This window comes from Cryptomeria japonica, chromosome 11 (assembly GCF_030272615.1).
Source record: "Cryptomeria japonica chromosome 11, Sugi_1.0, whole genome shotgun sequence".
NCBI classification, from domain to species: Eukaryota; Viridiplantae; Streptophyta; class Pinopsida; order Cupressales; family Cupressaceae; genus Cryptomeria; species Cryptomeria japonica.
The window spans coordinates 464,521,504-464,545,306 of NC_081415.1; the positions used below are offsets into that span (position 1 = coordinate 464,521,504).

The 23,803-nt window shown below is 35.7% G+C and overlaps 1 protein-coding gene across 4 annotated transcripts in view; it reads right to left on the reverse strand.

Annotated features, from left to right (window-relative positions):
• Positions 1 to 307: 307 nt before the first annotated feature.
• LOC131068324 (vesicle-associated membrane protein 727) overlaps positions 308 to 23,803 on the reverse strand; it is an 81,342-nt gene continuing 57,846 nt past the window's right edge. For all 4 annotated transcript variants that reach the window (XM_058003504.2, XM_059213898.1, XM_058003511.2 and 1 more), the window contains 2 exons: positions 968 to 1,030; positions 308 to 666 (listed from right to left, as the gene is read on the reverse strand). In XM_058003504.2, the coding sequence (XP_057859487.2) occupies positions 520 to 666; positions 968 to 1,030 (210 nt within the window). In that variant the 3' untranslated portion in view covers positions 308 to 519. The remainder of the gene's footprint in view (positions 667 to 967; positions 1,031 to 23,803) is intronic.

Consider the following 23,803-nt stretch of genomic DNA (forward strand, 5'->3'; position numbering starts at 1 on the left):
AATATTATCTGAAAATAAATACAAATAGTAATTTGAATGAACAAGTAAATATAAGATTATAAACCAAATTGAATTATTATTTCAATATTAGAAAGAAGATTATGTTTCTCTGTTATGACTATCGGTATCTAAGAAGTTGGAAAATGCGATATTTAAGATAGTTTGTCTCCTAATCAATTTAGTTTAAGTCATAAGTATGTTGAGATGGATTAATTATGGGAAAAACAAGGCTAGACCTAGTAGGGGACATTACATAATAAATAGAGAACAACAGATAAAAAGGTTTGTGCACCACAAACAAGAAAACTTCAAACATATAATAATGAAATAATTTGATCAGAAATGTTCAAGAACAACAAACCAGGGTCTTCTATCTATTATAACAGTTATTTAACAGTGCCCTAACAATTCAGTGTTTCATACACACATCACATTCTTTTCCTTGGAATGTTTATATACAACTTCTATTCAAACACATTTTGAATAGCTATCCATGTGCGCACATAAAAGGTTATGTTATCAACGGCATGTAAATCCCTTGCAAACTGAAAGCCATATTATCATTAAAATGACAAAGACTATGCCCACAATAATCAACTTAAACTTAAGATTTTGGAGCCACATCTTTCGTCGGAGCTGTCTGCCTTGCCGTTGAAAAGTATCAGCCTAATGCAAGAAAAGTAACATTAACAACAGAGGCATTGATGGAAATTTATGCATAAATAATATCAGCCTGAATAATGAAAGGACACACAAGCAACAAAGAGGCGTTATAGAAAAACGAGTAGAAAGCCATCACAATCTAAAAAGTGGCTCAAAATAGGGTGGAAGGAATGAACGAGAAGCTATGATATTATAATAAATGCACCTTGGGAATGGAAGAGAAACTATGATATTATAACAAATGAACCTTTCATATGATTAAAAACATCAGTTCTCAGTATATGGTACTTAGTTATGAATATACCTGAAACTGTAACCCTTCTGTTTTATCAACAAGAAGTTCAATCTTTTCACCTCGGTCCAGAACCTGAAATGTTCAGGAGAAGTCAACCACGGGCATAAACAAAGATGTCTAAATTTCATTGATGATGATTGCATGAGAATCTAGACTCACCAAGTATAGCATATACCTTATACTGATTGCTCGTTTCTAAACTATCATCAATTTCACAAGTCCTACCACTATTAAAGTCTCAGAAGTTCTAAATAACAACAATTTGAAAACAGTGGCAACGGAATACAAGAATGAAATAAAAGATCATGTTGACAATCAAAGATGTCTGAAGCTCATTGATGATGATTGCACGAGAATCTAGACTCACCAAGTATAGCATATTCTTATACTGATTTCTCATTTCTAACTTCTAAGCTATCATCAATTTCACAAGTCCCACCACAATTGAACAGAAGTTCTAAATAACAACAATTTGAAACCAGTGGCAAAGGAATACAAGAATGAAATAAAAGATCATGTTGACAATCAAAGCTCAATTTAGCAGATATTAAACAATTTTGGTCCAAACAATTAAAATCATCCTACATGCATTTAGTACTCCTACAGATCATATTCGAGGTGTTTGATTATGATATATCTGCATTGTACTCTTCAGGTTGTACAAGTGGGCATGACTTTACTGGGTCTACCTTAGAGGACTCAGCACCCATTCTAGTAACAGTTCTGGTACTTGTACCAGTACCTGTCCAGTAAGCTCCCAGTTTATTCTATTATACTGGATAACCGACTGCCATTATTAAAGAATAATAAATAATAGTGCAGATCAGGTACAACAAACATAATAAAAACCAAAAATATGAATCTTGATCAGGTTCACATGATTCTTGAATTTGAGAATCAATATTGAATGTTTTCTTCTTTTTAACAGATATAAACAAACTCATGTAATATATCATGTCATGACTTAATACTTTGAATTATCAATTATCAGCAGTGTTTTTGATTTAAGGGGTAAACAGATTTTGAAGGGACCTGAAACCATTTTTTATCAGCAGTGTTTTTGATAAATTATCAGCAATCTTACGTTACTGTCCTTTTATTTTATGACATACAGCATTGATATTATGGTAGAATTTGTTTCGTTATCTATAATTTATATTTTTGCATTTTTTATGTGGGCTTCAATTGGTACATATATGACAGAACAAACTGGTGGATTTCTGTGTTGTATGGAATTTTTATACGCATTTCTTTGTGGAGGGAAGGATCCTCTGAATTTCCAAAACCATATACCAGTCTGAGAAGTATTTTGTAGAGGATTCCTTGCTGTCATTTCTCAGGTTGGGTAGAATACTGAGAATCCAGAAAATTCAGAAAACTGTATAAGAGGGGTTGCATTCTTTCAAATGTTTTCAGCTGTTGTTCAAAAGTTTCAGAGAGTTTCCAAAATGGATGAAAAATCATGCAAACTTTGTAAGTCGGAAAGGAAACAAGCGACTCACTCAAGACTTGCTGGTCAAGTCTGGGCAACTGCACACAGTTTGTCTGCAACTTTTTCTGCTAGAACTTGCCAAGTTCCAAGCTCAACTTGTCAGTCTCGAGCACCAACTTGCCTGAGGTAGAGAAACAAAAATATCTTTCTTTCTATATTTTCTGCAAATCTTGTCAACCATGTATGTATTCTCCTTTTTCACCACCCTCGCTCATTTTGCCCATATGAAATAAGGTCTATAATGTCAAGGCCTCTTTTCTTGCATATAATAGCGAGTTGTAACTCAGCACTCCCAATATTTCTCTACTCTTGTGTTATCTCTACGGATACTCCTACTTCCCTTCCACTTCAAATGTAGAAAAAGCATGCAATACTCAGAGACACCTGCCAGGCCATTTCATATGTTTCCTGAGGGAGCGTGTGAGAATGTTTAGATTGTTAAAGCCAGGAATAGACTTATGTGTTCTCTAAATGCATCAATTTCTGTTTTTTAAAATTTTTGTATAATTATATTCTTTTTTACCAAGTCCCAAGTCAAAGTCAAAAATTTGACTGCCAAGTCCAAGTTTTCCAACTGTGATTTCCAGTGCCAAAGCTCCTTTCAAAATTTTCCAATACCATTTTTTAATGAGTTTCCAAATGTTTTCCATACCATTTCTAATGGTTTAAATAAGTTTCTGCAAATTACCATTATTTTTAACCAACTCCCCAACTCACGTCGCTTCCTTTGAAAGTCCACACCCGAGTTTAATTCCTCACCTCTTATATTTGCATGTCAGAATTTTCTACCTATTTATTACCAATTTTTATGTCAAATGTTCCAAATTACCAACAACAAAAATTGGGAAAAAGAAAGATCAATTGTGAAAAAGAGTTAAACCAAATTCCAGCATTAATTTTGAGACATGAATATCTATATAATTTGAAAAACAAAAAAAATATTGAAAACAAAGGAATGGCAAGAAAAACTATAAAATAACTGCAGAACATTTAGCTAGTAATATTATAACCTATTGCATTTTATTACAATTCATAACTATTAAGTTATTAATGTTAAAACTTTGTGTATCAAACTTCTCGTTAATATTGCTGATCATTATACTATTTCTGACCTTTATTGTCTCTACTCTCTAATAATACGTATCTCTTCGGTTCCAGCTCTTAATAGTTATCTAGTTTTTATGTTCTAGATGTGACATTTGTCAGTTATTAGATAAGCAGCTTATTTTTGTTTGTTATTAGACAGGATTTTGGAGAATCTGAGGATTCATTGTCTGTCAGGTTTCTGTTTTCATGTCAATCTGAATCAAACAGACACTAGTTGATTTTTTTAAGTTATTATACTTGTATTTTTGCAATAAAAAGGACTCCTTTCCATTATCTGCCTTTTGTATATAGACTGCTGATTGCGATTTCTTTTCTAGAAGATCCCTGATTTTAACTATAAAAAAATGTATTTACTGTTTCTATGTTATTTAATTCAGTAATTAAGCCTAGTCTTTGAATATGACTAGTTATATTATTAAGCCTAGTTTTGGATATACCAGACATATCATCGAATTAAGAATATTAATATTGATGCTGAATAGATGCAATAAGTTGCCGCAATGGCATTTATGTAACGTGCATTCTATGAAATTTACAATTATATATCCAATATATTTCTGAAACAGAATATAAAAGGCATTTTATACTTGAATTTAACAAAAGTTAGACAGAACTCATTGGAAAATGTTTAGAAAGTAGAAACAAAATTGTTGTGGCAGCCACCAAAGCAAGTTTGTTACAAGAGATGGGATTGGTTACATCAGTTATCAAAATTCCTCTAAACAAAAGTAAACCCTTTCAAATCATGCACTTGGAGAAAACAGAATATAAAAGGCATTTTATACTTGAATTTAACAAAAGTTAGACGGAACTCATTGGAAAATGTTTAGAAAGTAGAAACAAAATTGTTGTGGCAGCCAACAAAGCAAGTTTGTTACAAGAGATGGGATTGGTTACATCAGTTATCAAAATTCTTCTAAACAAAAGTAAACCCTTTCAAATCATGCACTTGGAGAACTGATTTTTCTAGTGTTCCATGGGGATGCATCCCCTCAATCTGAGTGGCATCCTGAAGATCTGGACGTCCCAGGTACTTGGAGACTTGGAGCGGATGTCCCCTCCCCATACCCTTTTTGAAAGTTTTGGAGATGTACCTGAGACATCTACTAAAAAGAGAGATGCCCCACTTTTTTTTGGTCCTTTTAGTAACTACCTAGCATCCCTTCCCTAAACATCCCAACGTCCCTTGGCCATACCCAATACTTTAGGGCATCCCCCACATCAAATGCATAAAAACCAGCAAAAAAATTAAAACATCCTAAAACAAACAAAATCCTAAGGGGGGGCCGCCAAGGCCCTCCAACCCAAATAAATTTAAAACCCATGCATATTGCTGTTTTATATTCACTAAAAGAGAGTAAGAGGAAGAGGAGCAGATTCCAAATATCAATCCAATGATGACTCCAATTTCTGAATTTGTTGCTCAATGTTTCTATGTACTGTCATACTATGCATGATGCAAAATTTCATTTTTGGGCATGTATATGATTGTTAGTCTATCAAATGGATTATTAAATCAATGAATTCTTGTAATTTTTGTAACTTCAGCTTCTTCTGGTTTGTTGCTGTTATTTTACATATTCTTTATCTATTTGTATCTTGAAAATTCAAATATTAATTAAATTTATTTTTAATCGTTGTGCCCCACTATACTCAAAATCCAGTAACTATTTTTCTGTCCTCAAAACCCATCCCTGCATTCCCCAATCCCCAAAACTTGGAGAAACCAACAGATTTTTCTGAGAAGCAGTGTATTAAGAGACAAAAGTAGAAACTTCACAGCAAGACCTACTATATAGTTATCAGGAAAGTCCAGTATGAATGCAGACCACATCCCCATTCCCATTACTGTCCCCATTACTGTCCACAATTTTTAGCTAACCCTATTTATGTATACATGTATCATATTTTTTATGGCATCCCCGTTCTTATACCAATTACCAGAACGTCCACATCTTCAAGTAAATATGACTTATCAACAGAGAAATTTTAAGTCGCTTTCAAACATGTCTATCAAAATAATGACAACTATCCACAGACAACAAATTTGCAAGAATCGATCAAGGAAATTGCAGAAGAGATCCAGAGGTATTTTGTTTCAAACATCCTTAAGGAGACAAAGAGTAAAGATTAAATTAAAAAGCATATTATCTGTAAGTTGTAACCATACTGCTCTTAGATTGCTCCTGAGTTGGCACCCATACCTTCTCAAAAAAGTTTCCTGTGTCTTATGTGATGTTCTAAATTCTAAATTATTAGCTCTGAAGGTAGTGAAGTTCTATTTTGTGATTTCAGTCATTCTTGTGCTACACCATCTTCTTCAAATTGTTTGAGTATGCTTTAGAGAACTCCTGACTCAGTTCTAGGAAAGAACGAAAAATAAACTCCACCAGTTTTTGGTTTCAGTCTTCATGCTCCAGGCTAAGGCTACTTGAGATTTTCTTGATTCAAATTTGTGTTGAATTTTTAGCTGAGATAGGAACTTCTGCACAGGTTTAGTGTGAACATGCAGGAAAAAATTCAAGTGGTTCAAGTTAGTCTATTTTGCATTTCACTTTAAATTACTAAAGTGAAAATCTTTGTTTTAGCTACATAAATCTAATAAAGTGTAGATATGCATTAGTTATTAGACTTCTATCTTCTATTCCATCCTTATAAGTGATAAGGATGCTTTTTGTAACTAAAGCTAATTTTTAGAAGATTAGACTTTTAGCTGAATTAGTAAAAAGTTAGGAGTAACACAGAAGAATGTAACAATACAGAAGTTTTTCGAAGGACCAAGAAACTTAAGTTGTAACATACCAGAACAGCATAATACATGTTGATTTCTGTGCAGCTGTGGGTTGTATCAGTTGTGGAGGTTGCCTTGTAAGTTTTTCAAATGAATGAAAAATTACTTTGAAGGTGTAATTCTCTATGTATGCTCCCTCATTTGAAGTTTTAACTATGGTGTGATTAATGCAATGTTTTCTAGCATTGAGACATAATCTAGATAGTTTGAAAGTTTTCTTCAATTCAGCATTTACATGAGCAAATATAGTGGCAAATTTCCATATTCAAAATTCTATAGTTCATCCTAGAATTTGTAATTTAATATTTAAGGTACAAAATGTTTCCAATCATAACAACAGACTCTTGTTTGGAGCAAAATAATGGTATCAGAGCACTTTAGTTCATAAAATGACAAGATGGGAATTCTACCGATTTTCAGTTATGAATTTTTTCATCCAGCATGGAGAGAATTGTTGGCATACGCCCAATTTTATGATTAAATCTGGAGCTTTTGTGTATGCTGTGATGTTTTGTTATCTACCAAAGTGTCTTCTGCAGCCCACATTTGCTGTGCTTGCATACCACAACCTTTGCAAATGTATTATCTTTCACTTGCGGTACAGCCTAGTGAACTATTTTGCTCTTTGCTTACATCCCTAGAGTTGTGGAACTACATGGTGAACTATTTTGCTCTTTGCTTGCATCCCTATTGTTGAAGTACTCCATATGGTGTTGTGGTGCCCCATGTTGCCTTGCGATTTGCTCATCATCCACGATGGCCACCTTGTAGTTTGCTTTCTTGCAAGTGTATAGTGATCAGGGTTGTTTGTACTTGGTTTCTTCTGTGATGGCTACAGCTATTGCTTTGGTCATTTATACTTTTTTCATGGATTTAACCAACTATATGTGACATTCCCCTGCTGGTGGTGTGTTAGTGGCAACATTTCTGATAGCTTAAACCAGCACCATTGTCCTTGTTCGTGTGTGCTTGGTGGCGAGATGTGGCGAGGATGGTTGTGTTCTAGCCTATGGCATATTTGTTGACAATGTGTTCATTTTCAAATGCCCATGTGATTTCAAACTATAAAAATCAACACAAGAATGCTTTGCAAGCAAGCTACACGAGTGGTTGTGTTTTTAATGCACTGATGGTGGTAGGCTCGAGAAGTTAACATGGTCTGGTGGTTGGGTTGTGGTCAAGTCTCTTATGCCTTGGTGATTGCCTTGCATTGATTGCAAGATGGTAAGTTTGTTGAAGAGAAGACTGTTGTTTGTCCTTTGTTTGATGGAGATCTATTCGTTATACTTTTGTGATGTTGATGATGTGAGATTGCAAGCAGATTTTGTCTCTTAACGACATTGATCTCCTGACCAAATGGGCGACTTGATGATGATTGGAGACGCATTTGAAGTTCCCTCATGCTCTCAAGGCCATTAGGATGATATAGAATGTTATATATGAACACTTGTTTATTGCATTTGTGTTTAGTCATTGAACACTTGTTTATGAACACTTGTTTATTGCAAATTTTAGGGTATCAAATGATACATGTCCAACTCTATAAGTGATTAAGCATATTTATAAATCAAGGGAAGAGGTAGTCTTGTAAGATTTTGCCTACAAATTAATGTCTCCATGACAGGCTGTAGTATCTCAACAGCGGTTTTGAACCTAGTTACAATATCTCACTTGCCACATCTCTCAATATGATTGTAACATGATTAGATGAATGGGTAACAGCATTCTAATGCATTACAAACTCTTTTGCGATGTTCTTCTTATGTTGCATGTGGGACAGTATCGATTTGTATGTTCTCATATTCCTTGCAAGTTGTGACTCTGCTAAACAAGGGAGTAGGCACTGGTCCGATTGGTGAAAGGCCAAACATCTTTTAAATTTCATAATCTCTCTTGTTAGCTATAGGAGTAGTTGTTAGGTTTCGCCATGCTTTTATGATTCAGTATTGCAACTCGTGTTTCATCCTAAGCAACCGAAAACTGAAATATACAATGAGAATCATGCTAGCATGTTTTCTCCTCTTGTACATGTGCATGCAAGGTTAAATGGAGTCATTCATAAGGAATCAAATCTAGCATCACTATGATGCATGTGCAAGAGTTATCATCTGCTTATTGAAGGCCCTATAGGCCTGTAGGTAGTCAATGCTGACAAAGACTTTTGGTGACAAATCTTGAGGTTTGTAGCATTTTGGATATGGCTGCTTTAAGTTCTTGAGCCTAACTGTTTATTTCTCTTAAATTGTCCATTTCTTAAGACCTCAGGGAACAATCCATTTGGTTTTACAAATCCTAAAGATGAAAGTGAGTTTACCCACTCACAAGCATTAGTCCATTCAAGTCACTGTCTGATCATTAAGTTTGACCCTTTACCCCTTGTTGGCACTCCTTAGCCTTGTATTTTAGAGTTTGTCTTTAGAATTTATGGAATTACATGTTTCAGAGCCAACAAGCGTAACTTGTGATTTTGGAGAAAATATTGAAGAGAGTATATGAAAGGGATGGCCTGTTAAATTATTTTTTTCCTTCACCTTACTTTCTGCATTGTTAATGGCTGATTTGGTTTGGTTTTGTCTGCTGTGTGTTTGCTCCAATTGTGCTTTAATTTATGAGCACTAACATATTAGCATTAGCAGCACTAAGATTTTTGTCTGATATCCTAATGCTAGCCGCACCATGTTGTGTCTAATATCCCCTTGTAGCACTTCAGGACTATTTGCACTTTGATTAGGATCACTAACGTGTCAGTGCTGGCAGCACTTAGATTTGTGTGGAACATCATGTTGGCTGCTATTTGAATCAATAATATAAAAGTTATCTACATGAGTGTAATTAAGGAAAAATGGAAAACTTTTGAGGCATTCACATTTTAAAGGTGGTGCATCATCGCCAGTTCCTCCTCATCTAAAAGGAATAATTCTACTAGGCTCAGGTGAAAGTCAACTGTGCAAATGGTATGCATTGCAAGAAATCAGAAACTTGCATGAGGTATCCAGAAATCAGAAACTCTATGATCCATCATCAAGCAATAGCAAGAAAAAACGATTGTTCAAAAAAACTTAGAAGAAAATAATTCAAGCATTCAAATAAGATGTTAAAATGTCATGTGGGTAATTCTTATAGATTTTTTTCCTATGTAATCAAAGTCTCTAAGATTGTTTGAAGTAATAAGGTTAGTTTATTTTTTATTATTTTGTAAATAGGTGTATTATTAGTTGTAATCAATATTTATTGTTATTTTTTTGTATATTTAAATATGAATATATATAGTGTTTGTATTCTTGTTATTTATGATAAGATCTTTTAAGACTCACATGTTATATTTTGTGCAATAGCGTAAAGATGGAAAAGAGGAGGCTAGAGGCATTGGAGGCTAGGGAAATTTCTTCATCTCAAGCTAGCTTCTTGCTCAAAGATGATCTTATATGAGAAGCACCAATCTTTTTCATTTATATATTTTATCACTTAGTGAAAATGATGAAGAATTCACATATTAAGAAGCTTATTTCTTGAAGACAAGAAGATAATTAGTTTAGATGAAACTCATCATTGATTTTTATTCGAATGGTTTAGGAGTCTATAATCTTGAGAATTTTATCCCTTTGAGGGTCACAAGACAACTAAATGAAGTTGTAACTCAACATGAAGGGTTGTCTTATAATTTGGAAGTTTGAGAGCAAAATCTAGGGGCCTGGGAATTCAGCTCAAGAGCTATACTTTTATGCAACTTACAAGGCAACTTAATGGAATTCTAACTTGGTCCAAGAACTATTTTCAAAGGAAGCTTCTAAAGAATATGTATGAGTTTTTGGTCAATATGTTTTGTTGTTTGTTTAATTTTTTGTAATATAAATATTAGGAGGGGATGTTAGAAATTAAGCTCTCTTTTTTTAATGAAGTCACCTTACTAACTAAGCAATGTTAGTTTTGTGTTAGTTGATTTAGGATTAGTTTCTTATAATATTTTTTATATACTAAAGTTGTAGTTGCATACGTAAACTTGGGGTTGTTATGATTGTACATCTCATATAAGGTAAACAAAAAATAATGTTTAAAAATAATATAATAATAATTATTTTGTGGAATGTTAAATTAGTTTAAATTGAGTTAAGTTTGATTTAACTAAAGGGGGGGGGGGGCCGGGGTGTGCACAAAGATGGGAGGTCAAAAAAGGGCCAAACTTTTTTTGGGTCCAAATAGCATATAACGTGAGTGCACTATAATGCGCTTGTATTTTGAGTCATAAAAGCAAAATAAATGGGTCGTCTACGTCCATTATAATGTGAGCATGTTATAACATACTCACGTCATTTTTCTTTGGAAATCAGACCAACTATTAGGGTTGAATTTGTCTTGGGCATCCAATCCAAAGGGTTCGACTTGCATGTCAACATCCAAAGACATGTTTTATTCAAAATATAAAAAATAACTAAATGTTGAGTGTGCTCTCCATTACATTTGCACATTTTTATGGTAATTTAAAACCACAATGATTTATAGCTCTAAATTACCTTTCTAACCATTTTTTTTTTTAAATCCAAAAAATTAAGGTGTACAACAATTTCTTTCTAACCACAACTGCCATATAATAAAAGAGGAGCCAATATCCCAAACTATACTGAGAAAATAAGTCTTAGTTGGGGGTCTTTAAAGACTATTCCAGAACTTAATCAGAGAACTAGCATGAACACAAGCATACTTCCAAGCTCTCCCACCAAAAATTCTAAATTTTCTTAGTGAAAGAACACTAAAATAAAATAAGAGATGTACTCTCCTCATTCTTGTTTATATACAAAAGGCCCCTTAAAATTCCTGTTTTTCGAAGATACTCCCAAGTGAGAGACCTATTTTGCACAACTAGCCACAAGAAAAAATTACACATGGGCCTTGCAAACCTATTCCAGACCTACTTCCACCAAGAAACATTCACCTTCCCATATGTAAATCTATCAAACTCTCTATTTGGTATGCATGCAAGTGTTTAGTTATTTTTAGTTGGAAGATACTTTCTTCCTGGCAAGTATTAAACATCTATTTTACATGTCTATTGACATAATTGTGTTACTCCCCTTTTTCCGTAATATACTATTTTAACCTTTATCCAAAAAAATACTACTCAGCTTCGTGAGCCCAGGGGAGAGGAGAGTACCTTGTGCTTTGATTAGAAGAAAATATGATGTATGATGGTCCAAGTCAGTGCAATGCAAGAAATGGAGAAGACCCTAGAATTTAATATAATGTTTCTATTTCCTCTTGGAGATTTTGATAAAGAATGATAATTGCTTACTAGTTCATTTATTTTTTCTCACTTCTCCCTTGTATCGAAACCAATGGCTGGACTTAATTTACAATTTAAAAAAGTGCTGAAATCTGAAATGCTTGTAAAGTATTGTGAGGGTGTTCAATTAAACGATCATTCGAAAATGGGATTAAAAGTTGGATGTTATGTGGGATCATCATTCATATTCTGTTACTTTAAATGGTGTAGATTTCGTTACTTAATGAATGACTGATATAACGCCATTAAAATTCATGAGGTTTATATGAATGAATTTCAGTGTCCAATTGGTAAATGACTGGACATTAGTGTTGAAGGTGTTGAAGATAGCGTCGAGAGGACGAACCAGAAGATGTCAAGTAGGATTCCTTCCTAGCTAAGAGGGAGTGTTGATTTTATTGTAGCTGTGGTCGGAATCCACAGGCCTTCATAACACAAAGGTTGCGATTATATTGTGATTGATAATATAATTATACTTATAATTATTGATAATATAATAATATATTGATATTATATTTAACATTATATTATATTAATATAATTATATTAATTAATAAGAGTGGTGTCCCTTGGTCAAAGGGGCACCTCTTGCATATATATTTTATGAGATATGTGATCTCATTTAAGGGTGTAATAATATACGATTGCAATATGAAAGAACTACAACATGGTATCAGAGCAGGTTCCCTACCTACCTATGAGGTTTCAGAAATAATGGAATTTAATTACTTTGACCGATTATATTGATTTTGGCATTCGAAGTCCTTATTTGCCTTGTTTGTCGAGGGCTCAATCTCAAGTGCCTGTGGGAAAGTCATTATAATATTTGGTGATCCATATTGGTGAAGTGCCAAGCACAGTAGAATCTGGGCATCGATTCATAGTTGAATTGGTGCGTGACACACAAAACAATCATTTTGCCCAAGCTGTGAGTATGCATGGAGGAATTCATTGATGCCAAGAGTCGCCTTTGGTGTTTGTAGCAGAGTTTACACGATGCATGTGTCCATTTCCGCTCAGCACTCTTGATAATATTTCCTGAAGTTATCGAGAGCAACACTTGATTGGTGGAAGTCATTTTGAACCCGATATCGGGTTACTGTTGCCGATAGGTGTAGGACGGACATTTGATTAACATTTGAGGGCCCGTGAATGTGCTGACAGACAGATGGTTTGCGGGGAATGTTGTCCAGCATTAAGCAAGACAATGCTGTGTTCAGTATGAATGTTGATAGTCTGGGAGTGTGCATAAGGCAGATTATATAGCTTGAATGGGCGCTTCTACTTAAAGTATGTGCAGACATCAATAGTTTGGACGAAAAAGCATATTATGGTCATACGATTCCTTGTTCAGTCTGAGAAGGAATACCTAAAGTGTTTGGACGAAAAAGTATATTCTGGTCATACGACACCTGCCCATCTTCAAACTTGAATCTGTGTGCATTCCAGAAAGAGCGCGTGGGTCACCACCGAAACAAAACGAATACTGAACAAGATCCCTTGCCGTCACGCAAAGCCTTTCGGGAAATCCAATTCCATAGAATTAGTACATACTCCTGCTCAATTATATTAAGGCTCGGGAATTGACACAGGCAATCTAATGTCATATCAAATTACAAAGAGCTGAATTGGGCTCTATTCCTGTTGATAACACAAGGTGGGAGGTTGGATTCAAGAGCTTGAATTGAAAGAACATGGCGAATTTGAAGGGCGGAATGCTTCTGCGGCTCATAGAGCATATGAACAGCAGTGTTAAGGCGGCAGGTGAATTCCGTTCCTTGCTCCTGCAGGTTGTTGATATTGTTCCGGTGGATTTAGAAGCAAACGATCTGTGGCCCAAACATGGATTCTATGTTAAAGTTTCAGATTCGACCCATGCAACATATCTTTCTCTTGCAGAGGAACACGAGCTGGTGCTCAACAATAAGCTCCAGCTAGGATAGTTTATTTATGTGGAGAGATTCGAACCTGGTTCTCCTGTTTCAATCCTCAGAGGCATTAGGCTGCTTCAAGGCAGGCACCCCCTGATTGAGAGCCCACGGGATGTTGTTAATCTTCATGACCATAAGCGATTGGACATGGCCATAGAACTTGCGCTTAAATTCAATCCCATTTCTAGAGAAAGAGAAGGTTTGTTACAGAGGCGCAGTTTGTGGGCGCCTTCTTCCAAGAGATTATATGAGGTTGGGTCTATAGGGAAAGATTATTTCAAATCCATTTCTTTCCCCAAGGTTGCCAAGACCTCTGCTGTAAGCGGCTTTTCCAAGTTTTTAAGCAGGAACAGGAAGGGAATTTCGGAATCACAATTACAGAGAACCCATTTTTCGGAATCTGTTGACCAAGTCAGCAGAAGCGTTCAGCATGAGGAATCCGAAGGACTGATCAGCAATGGTGAGCTTGATAAGGATGCTTCAGATTGCATGGAAAGCATAGCCATGAGTAATTCATGCATTTCTCTACCGGAAAGACTTGCTGAGATTGGAAAGGTTTGTGGATCTATGATGTTTCAACTATCTTAGGTTCAGCAATTTTGTTTGGATGCTATTCCGCTTGTTCCCGCATGTCTTCTGAGGGAATGAGGGGCTGCAAAGAACTGCCTATGTATTGCATCAAATGAGGGCACCCATCTCATATTTTAGTTGCATTTATATGATAGCATCCATTGCCTGCATAGGCCAAGCTATCAATCAGCGTATCCATGGCATCAGTCAAGGAAGGCCAGAGGCCACAAGATTTTGTGTTGCCATACTTTAGGCTAGGACCGGTTCAAATGAAGTTGGGAGATCTTAAAAGTTCTCTCTCAAATTCTTCGAAAAGGAGGAATTAACATTTAGTGGGAGCTTGAGCAGCCGATGGATAGTGCCAAGTCCTTTGCAGAGGATCAGTAAGCTCGTGAAGCAATGTGGCTTCGAAAGCTCCTTGTTGATCAATAGAGTAAATTGTAACTCATAATTATGTGCTATGATGAGGAGACCTATTACAAAAGTTTCAAGCTCTAATGCATCCTACAATAGAATTGCTCGTCCAAACTAAAGAGTTGTTGCAGAACCTAATTGCATCCTTGGAGTCAGTTCAGACCTGATTGCTTTCTTGGAGCAAGATACCTTCCTTAATTGGGACTATATGAGCAGGGTATGCTTCCGTGACAGAGGGAGTAGCTAGAGAATTTGATTTATTTGATTTCCAAGGATCTTGGTCATATTAATTCAGGGGGAGTAAACCATGTCGAGATGGTTTCTCCAGTGATCAGGAAACTGTAGCAGTTAGAGGAATCTATGATTAATAAGATAGAGTTCCATGTGATATCCCTAGATAGATGGATACTTGGTGAGCTTGGGATTCACCAAGAACGATGCAAACCTTCGAGACAAGCTTAGAGATATAAAAAATGAAGCCTTAACTGAGAGGGAGGCTCAGCATCAATGATCTTTTGTGATTTGATAACATATTTCTCTTTGAGAGAGACTTGAGGTGTAAGCCCTTATCTCCACCCGTTGATATGGTTCATGGTGGATGTCATGTGTGTGACGCCATGAAAACACCACATGAGAGAGTCCGTGGTAATTTTCTTGTACTTGTGTGTTTACCCTCTGGATGAGCCATGGTGAATATCATTGTAAGGTGATGATCTCACAATGATGAACACTTGTGCATCTTACCATCATTGTGAGGTGACGATCTCACAATAATGGTTGATATCTCATGAGGTGATATCCATGGATAAGCCATAATGGTGGATATCACGTGAGGTGATACCTATGGATAAGCCATAATGGTGGATATTATGTGAGGAGATATCTATGTATAAACCATAATGGTGGATGTCACGGGAAGTGATATCTATGGATATGCCATAATGGTTGATATCACGTGAGGTGATATCTATGGATAAACCATAATGGTGGATGTCACAAGAAGTGATATCTATGGATATGCCATAATGGTTGATATCACGATGAGGTGATATCTATTCTTTTACCATCCATGGGCGTAGCCATGGTGATATGTTCATTTGTACTTCACTCATGGGTGTAGCCATGATGAATCCACCCTTTGGGCGTATCCATGGTGGATATCACTATGTGACTTATATGTAGAATTCCTCCCTAGCTAAGAGGGATTGTTGAAGATAGCGTCGGGAGGACGAACCAGAAGATGTCAAGTAGGATTCCTTCCTAGCTAAGAGGGAGTGTTGATTTTATTGTAGCTGTGGTCGGAATCCACAAACCTTCATAACACAAAGGTTGGATTATATTGTGATTGACAATATAATAATTATATTGATATTATATTTAATATTATATTATATTAATATAATTATATATAATTATATTAATTAATAAGAGTGGTGTCCCTTGGTCAAAGGGGAACCTCTTGCATATATATTTTATGAGATATGTGATCTCATTTAAGGGTGTAATAATATAAGATTGCAATATGAAAGAACTACAACAGAAGGTATTCAAAAGCAGAGGCAAACTCCTAGAATATCAAAGTAACACGGACAACATCAAAAAGAAATTAAATGACAAAAAAGAAATGCAGCAAACAAGAAAAGAGCTACAATGCCAGTATTAAAATGACTTTGATACAAACAGCAAAATTAAAGCAGTGAGGAAGAATTTTCAGAGGTGAAATAAAGTGTTATGGTAAGAGGTCAAAGCACTGTAGTTACAAAGTATGATGTCAAATGAAACAAGAAAAATATGAGGAAAAAAGGATAATTCCAAAAGTGAAGCACTTTGATATATATATGATTGGATGAACCTATGTTTAACATAGGCATGAGGAAAGGAAAGAATGATATGTCAAAAGAGAAAGAGACCATGTTAACTTTTAATTTGCTACTATGATGCTTTATGAAAACAACAAATAAAACTATCAGAGAAAAGGTAAGTTTTGCAACTGCCGCAACATAGCTAGACGAGTTGCCAAAGGCAAAGTAAATTTCAGGAATATGACGTTTGAAACAAATATTCAAAAGAACAGCAATTGCTGGTAATATAAGGGAATTGATACAAATAGCAACCTTAAAGCAGAAAGGAAGAATTTCCAGAGGTCAAAATAAAGTGTTAGCATATTTTGTAAACAGACTACAGGAGAAATGGGAAAAACATTAAAATAAATGGACAAAAGTACACAAGCAATAATTTTGAAAAGGATCACAATCGCCAGAAGTAAAAGCAGTTTGATATAAAAAGAAAAACCAATTAATTGTACCTAAGTTTTATGGAGCAACGGGGAAAAGTAAATATGCTATCTAAAAATAAAAAGGCAATATTCAACGAGAATTTGCACTTCTGGTGCTTTATGAAGAAAGATAAAAGAAGCCTGTAACATAAAAGGAAAGTTTAGCCAAGTTCACAATGATGCTGCAAGAGCACTGGTGGGAAAGGTAATTTGTCTTGTGAAGTTTAAAATACATGTTGAGAAGATGGGAGTTTAATTACACTTATCTATTGGTTAGCAGAAAAAAGATAAATAGTTTAACAGGTACAGTTTTTCTTGTCAAGCCCAACCCTTTCCAATATCAATCAACTGATAACACAAAAAGAAAAAAACCACCAAAATGCAGGAGAATCAGATTACATCGAGTGGAAGCCTCAGAATCATTTTCTATCTTTGGTTAAACTTTTCCAAAGGATAAAAATGTGAAAGCCACTAGTATGTTGCTCCTGGTATATAGCACCACAATAGAGCATCCCAGTTCCATCTCTAATATCTCCACCTTACTCAAGGTAAGGTAAGGCCAAACTTATTATAAAGAGAGTTTGGAACAAGTTCCTAAATATGAAAAATGGCACCTACATTGAGATTAGAGTCAGAAACCTGGCACTGAGCTTGTCCAAAGGGTAAAGGACTTAGATGCATTTCAAAAATCACATTGGCCAGTTGTACTTTTCATAAAGGGTAACAACTATTCAACTTGCAAAAGAGAAAATTGAAAAACATAAATGGGAAATTAGAATGAAAAAGTTCTTTGTTGTTAAGAACTTAACAGTAGGAATGTTCTGGAAGTAGTTTTTGTTAACAAAACCATGGAAAATGTGCCTTGGCCAAGGATGCAGCAAACATATCATGCTTGAAACTCTATTGCCGATAAACAGAATATATTATCATTTCTGAATATTTAAATAGCTCATATTCATAATTTGCAAAAATGAAAATACTCAAATCTCAAAATGTCATTACTCTAAGTTCAAAATTACAATCAATATTTAATAGTCTTCATAGTCTTCTTCTTCAAAAGCATCAAGGTCAACATTTGGTTCAATTTCATTTGAACCAAAATCAATAGGAGTGCCACTCCCACTAGCTGTGTCACATGCAGAAGTTGCCTCATCTATAGAGACTTTGGCCCTCATCCTTCTACACTTGACACAGCTAATTGTGAAAATTTTGCCACCAAGCCCAAATTAAGGTCTTTAAAACCATACAAACCTTCATGGCGCATGCCATTTTCACAATTTTATCACTTAAAGGTGAAATTATGTACAGAAGCATTTTTTTGTTTATAAAAATGTTTTAAAAGTATAATTTTTTTCTTTTTTATTTTTGGGTAGCCCTTGGGTCCCCCTTAGTTCAGCCCAAGTTCACCCAAGGTCCCTCCCACGAACCCAAGGTGCTCGAGAGGGATGCTCAGGGAACCTAGTGGAGAACCAGCCAAGGACCAGCACAAGAACCATACTCATACGGGTACCGAGGGGATAGAGGAACCCAGTAATAGAGTCTATTTTGAATTTATCTCCTCCAAATATGTATTATAGATTTCGATCTTTTTAAAGCATTGAGGATTTTGTGCATGGATTTTTATTGTAGAGGAATTATATTATTATTCCTATTAGTAAACTCTCTCGAGTCTTGAGAACTCATTGTATCATTTGCAAGAGAAGAGACTTGTGCTATGGCAATTGAATTGAAGATTAATATAAGCATTGGTGCAACCTAGGTTGTCAAGTTAATGGTTCTAGTGCTGGTATGGGAGGTGGGTACCAATACCAGTATGCCATTTTAAGAAAATAGGAGAGAGGGGGGTTACAAGACACCCATATATATATATATATATATATATATATATATATAATTTGGTAAAAAATTAAAAAAATGAAATTTCAAATAATTAAGTTTAAATTTTAAACAATTTCTGAAGTTAAAACTTTATAAATTTAAGTTACATGGCAAAACATAAAAATTATTAACTTTGAATTGTATAGTTTTAACCTAAACTAATTTCCGTTCTTTGCCTTTTTTTGGGCCTTCTCTTCCTTGCCATGAACGCTAAAGGGAGCAAGTCCTTTGGATCACATGCTGCAATATGGAGATTCTAATCAAAGTCTTGGTTACAATAAGAACCCTTCTATTGCTTATAGTCATCAATTGACCATACATTGGCAACAAGGAGTCAACTTTTCATGATAATCCTAACGAATCCTCTCATGATCCTCCTCGAGGTCATTATTGACAAGGGAAAATACATAGGTAGAGTAAAATGGCTTGTAATGTGGACTTGATACGTAAAATTCAACAATGAAGTTGATAGGTGTAATCTGTCATGATAATCTATGTAACCAGAGGACATGTCCCTGGCCAAAATAGGGGCATCCCTAGCAAGGGATGTTCCAAGGACAAGTCGAAAACATTCTCACGCCATCCCCAATTTTTTTTTGAAGCTAAAAACATCCTAGAGATGTTTGTGAAATTCTTGGAAATAATAGAGGATAGCTAGCCATCCCCTGAATGGATAGGGGACATTTTGGACATCTCCCAACTATCCTGAAGATGGCTAACCATCCCCTACAGCCCAGCAAATTTTTATTTTATCTAAAAAAAATAAAACAAAAGTAAAAAGTTTAGATAAAACCAAAAAAAGCATTGTAGCATTCAAAACCAAAAAAAGAACTCATTTGTGTCATTTTGCAAATTATGAGAAGAAAAAATAAGAGCACAGCTATGAGAAACCAAGTGAAAGAAGGGAAGAGAATTGAGAAAAGGGCAAAAGAAGACCAAGTCTCCATCATTTGAGGTAAGTTCATTATTTTTTTATTATTGTTTACAAATTCTTTTGCATTTTTTTAATTTTTGCCAAAATTTCAAACACTTAGGAGGGTTTTTTCATTGGTTTGTGTTCTTTGTTTGCACTTTGCAGCTATCATTTACATTTTCAACCAAAAAAAGACAATTAACTCTAGCAGCAATGAGGATAGTAACGATCAAGAAATTGAAATTGAAATTGAATAAGCATGCCATGGAAGTTCTTCAAGGAGTGTTTGTGTTTCAACAACACCTAGTTCAAATAATCCATTTCAATGCCCTTCTAACCTCTTGAAAAAATATGCAAAGGGCCCATTTAACCCCCAAAAAAACCCTTTTACAATTTGCAAGAACCATAGACACTAAGAAAAAAAATCAGGGGTCAATAAAGTATGGCTGTCATATTTGCAAGGAGTGTTGAAAATGTAGCTAGGTCGTATCCCTTGATTGGGCCGATGTAAAATTCCTTAACTAGGAACTGATTGCAAATAGATGTATATATCCAGATTACACAGAGATGTATTATTTAACTCAGCCACTAGATTATTAATATGCCTATGAATTTCGTTTACCAGTATAACACGTGCAGTCCCAATTTAACTTTCATGCTTACTGATAAACATAGCATTTATTAACAGAGAGTTGAACAGTCATTAATCAACATTTAATATCAAATGATTTAATATTTCATCAGGTCAAAGATTTCTTTCATGATGCACCTGTTAATTCGCAGTGATGGAGAGTGCCAAACTTGTCGCTGTGGTCCACCCGAAGAGTCTTCATATGTTCAGTGGTAGACAAAGTAAAAGAGACACCTGCAGCCGCAAGCGATCCATCCCGAACTTCATTCCAAACTTAAACCTACGGAGTAATCAATGAACAGCACCAGGTTGTGTCACTGTCACGGTGGACTGCGCGTTTAGAAACCCTTCCGGTTCCACTGCGTGTTGTCTGCAATATCTCACGGCGGTAGGAATTATATCCCGATATCGGGTTTCATAGCCACGGAAGACAAGTTAAATGTGTCGTCTTTCACCTGCATTCGGAGGTCACGTCCCGTCACGTGCATAAGGAATGTATACAGCTTTGAGTCTCACACCATTACGACACTCCACTACTTATACAAACACGGCTCCACTTCCGAGCTCACATCCAATAGACCACTCCACTGCTTATGCAAACACGGCTCCACCAATAGGTCAGTTATTAACTGACAAAAGAAGGTTTGATCCAGTTTGCATCCTGTCACACGGGAATTCAATTCTTTTCCCCACGCATGATCCTTCAAACTCATGCCATGCTTTTATTCATTGAACGAGTTAGTTTTATGAACTACCTTATTAATTAAAGATAATTACAGAGTTTAACTTTATTCATCAACGCGTTAACAATATGTGTTAACAATATTAATTATTTATATTAATCCAAGGCTAGAATATTAATATAAAATAATTAATATTATGTCATATTTACTTTCGCAATTTTAATAATTGGGGAACATTACAGTTTCCCCTACCCAATGTTGCTTGCCCACAAGCAACTGCAATCCAGGATGCTGAAGAACCTGCTCATTTTCCCAAGTAGCATCATCCAGTGGTAAACTCTGCCATTTAATGAGATATTCCCTGATTGTCCTATTCCGCAAATGCCTGTCTCGGGTTTCCAAAATCACTTTGGGTATCATCTCTAATTTCCCTTCTTCATCCAATGGTGGTAGGTTTCCTGAAACTGTCACTTGCTGACCCAAAGCTTTTTTGAGACAAGATACATGGAATACATTATGTATTCTACTCCCTTCAGGTAAACCCAATTCATATGCCACTGCACCAACTTTTCAAACCACCAGGTACGGCCCATAAAACCGAGGCTTCAATTTCTCAGCCCCACTACGCTTGAGGGATGACTGCCTATAGGGTTGTAGTATGAGATACACTAATTCCCCAGTTTCAAAATGTCGCTCAACATGCTTCTTGTCTGCATAAATTTTCTGTTGATTTTGAGCACATTGCAAATTTTCCTTAAGTGCTTTCAATATATCTTGGCATTCCTGGAGCACGTCACGAGATTTGGGAACATTACTCTAATCAAAAGCAAGATCAATAAAAGAAAGTGCATCATACCCATATAATGCTCTAAAAGGAGTCATACCGATAGATATATGATATGTAGTATTGTAACAATATTCACCCAAATATAGCCAACGAACCCAAGCTTTCTGATGTCCAGATACATAATTACGAAGGTATCCCTCAACCCACTTGTTTACTATTTCTGTCTGTCCATCGGTTTGTGGATGATAACCCGTACTGTATGCTCAAAAACCTGCTATCGCGATCGCTGATTGTATTTTTTGGTAAACCATGTAAGTGGAACACCTCTCGAAAGAATAGTTCCGCAAGCTGAACAGTTGTGAATTCTATAGTGGTAGATAAGAAATGTGCAAATTTGGTTAATCTATCTACCACAACAAAAATGCAATCTTTACCTTGAGATCGTGGGAGGCCTGTAATAAAATCCATTGATATACTTTCCCATTTCTGTTCTGGTATAGGTAATGGCTGCAATAGACCCGCAGGATAAGTATGCTCTGCTTTATTTTGTTGGCAAGTGATGCATTCTTTGACATAACGAAGGACATCATTCTTTAGACCTTTCCAGGTCCCTTATCTGCCGGTAAGTTTTGAAGTAGCCGGATGCCCTACTAAAGGAACATCATGCACTGATTGGAGGATTTTCTCTTTCAACTTCGATCCTGGAATCAAGTAAATCCTGTCTTTGCAATAGATAATATCATTTACAACCTTATATTTATCATCTTGTGTGTTACCATCTAGCAAATCACAAGCAAAAGAATCCTTAGAATATTCAACCAGCAATAAAGATTTCCAATCAGCTGTTACTACAGATAATGCATTTATTTCAGGCCTTCTAGATAGTGCATTTGCAACAACATTGTTTTTACCTTTCACATATTCAATTTTGAAATCATAAGCTTGGATCTTACTGATCCATTTTTGCTGCCTGTCATTCAAGTCTTTCTGTCCCAAGAAATATCTCAAACTGTTATGGTCAGTTTTGACTACAAATTTGCCACCAACCAAATATTGTCTAAGTTTTGCCAATGCGTGCATGATTGCCAACATTTCTTTGTCATAAATAGAATACAATCTCTCTAGGTTATTAAGTTTCCTGCTTTCATATGTCATAGGATGTTTATTTTGCATTAAGACTGCTCATATTCCTTCACCAGATGCATCACATTCCAAGACAAAAGGCTAATTAAAATCTGGAAGTGCAAGTACTGGGCAAGAACTCATTACCTCTTTCAGTTTCTCAAAAACTTGTTGTGCCTCCTCCGTCCAACGGAATGCCTCCTTTTTGGTAAGATCTGTCAACGGTGCCCCGAGCTGTGAAAAGCCTCTAACAAATCTTTTGTAATAACTGCATAATCCAAAGAATCCTCGTAAATGTGTAAGATTCCGTGGCCTAGCTAGCTTATTGGGGAACATTACAAATCTGTAATTATTGGGGAACATTACAGCCGACCTAGCTTGGTAAATTTTAATGTGGCCTTCGGCCTTAAAATTTATTATGTATGGGCCTATTTGGCATATCATGTAATTTGATTTAGGGCAGGCCCTATTTGGGCGAATTACATATGTGTAACTTGTAAACACAAAATAGGTCAAGACCTATTCATGTAACTTGTAATATCATATGAAAGGCATTTGTATTTAATTGTAACTTGGCGCCAAAATTAAATAAGGCCGACCAAGGTTTAGTGTAGACTTGAATTCATATATATGTGAGATAACTTGAGGATCACAAGTCATCAATCTATCAAGCGAATATTTCTATCTCTGCTATGTGCGAACTACCTAGTAGCGATCAGCATCTGCAAGTTACTTCTGCATTGTTCTAAGGCAGTGAATTAGACCTCTCAGTCAGTGAACTGTCCTCCTAACTGGGCGAATATCTTTAAGGTCTGCCGAAGTTGTTCTAAGGCTGCTGAACCTGCTCAGGCTGCCAAATCTGCTACAGGGTATCAAATTCTTGTGCTAGGGGTGATTCCATCATGTCTGATCGGAATTGTAAACTCAGATAAGTTACTTTGTGTTATGCCCTAGAAGGGTTAAATTGTAATCT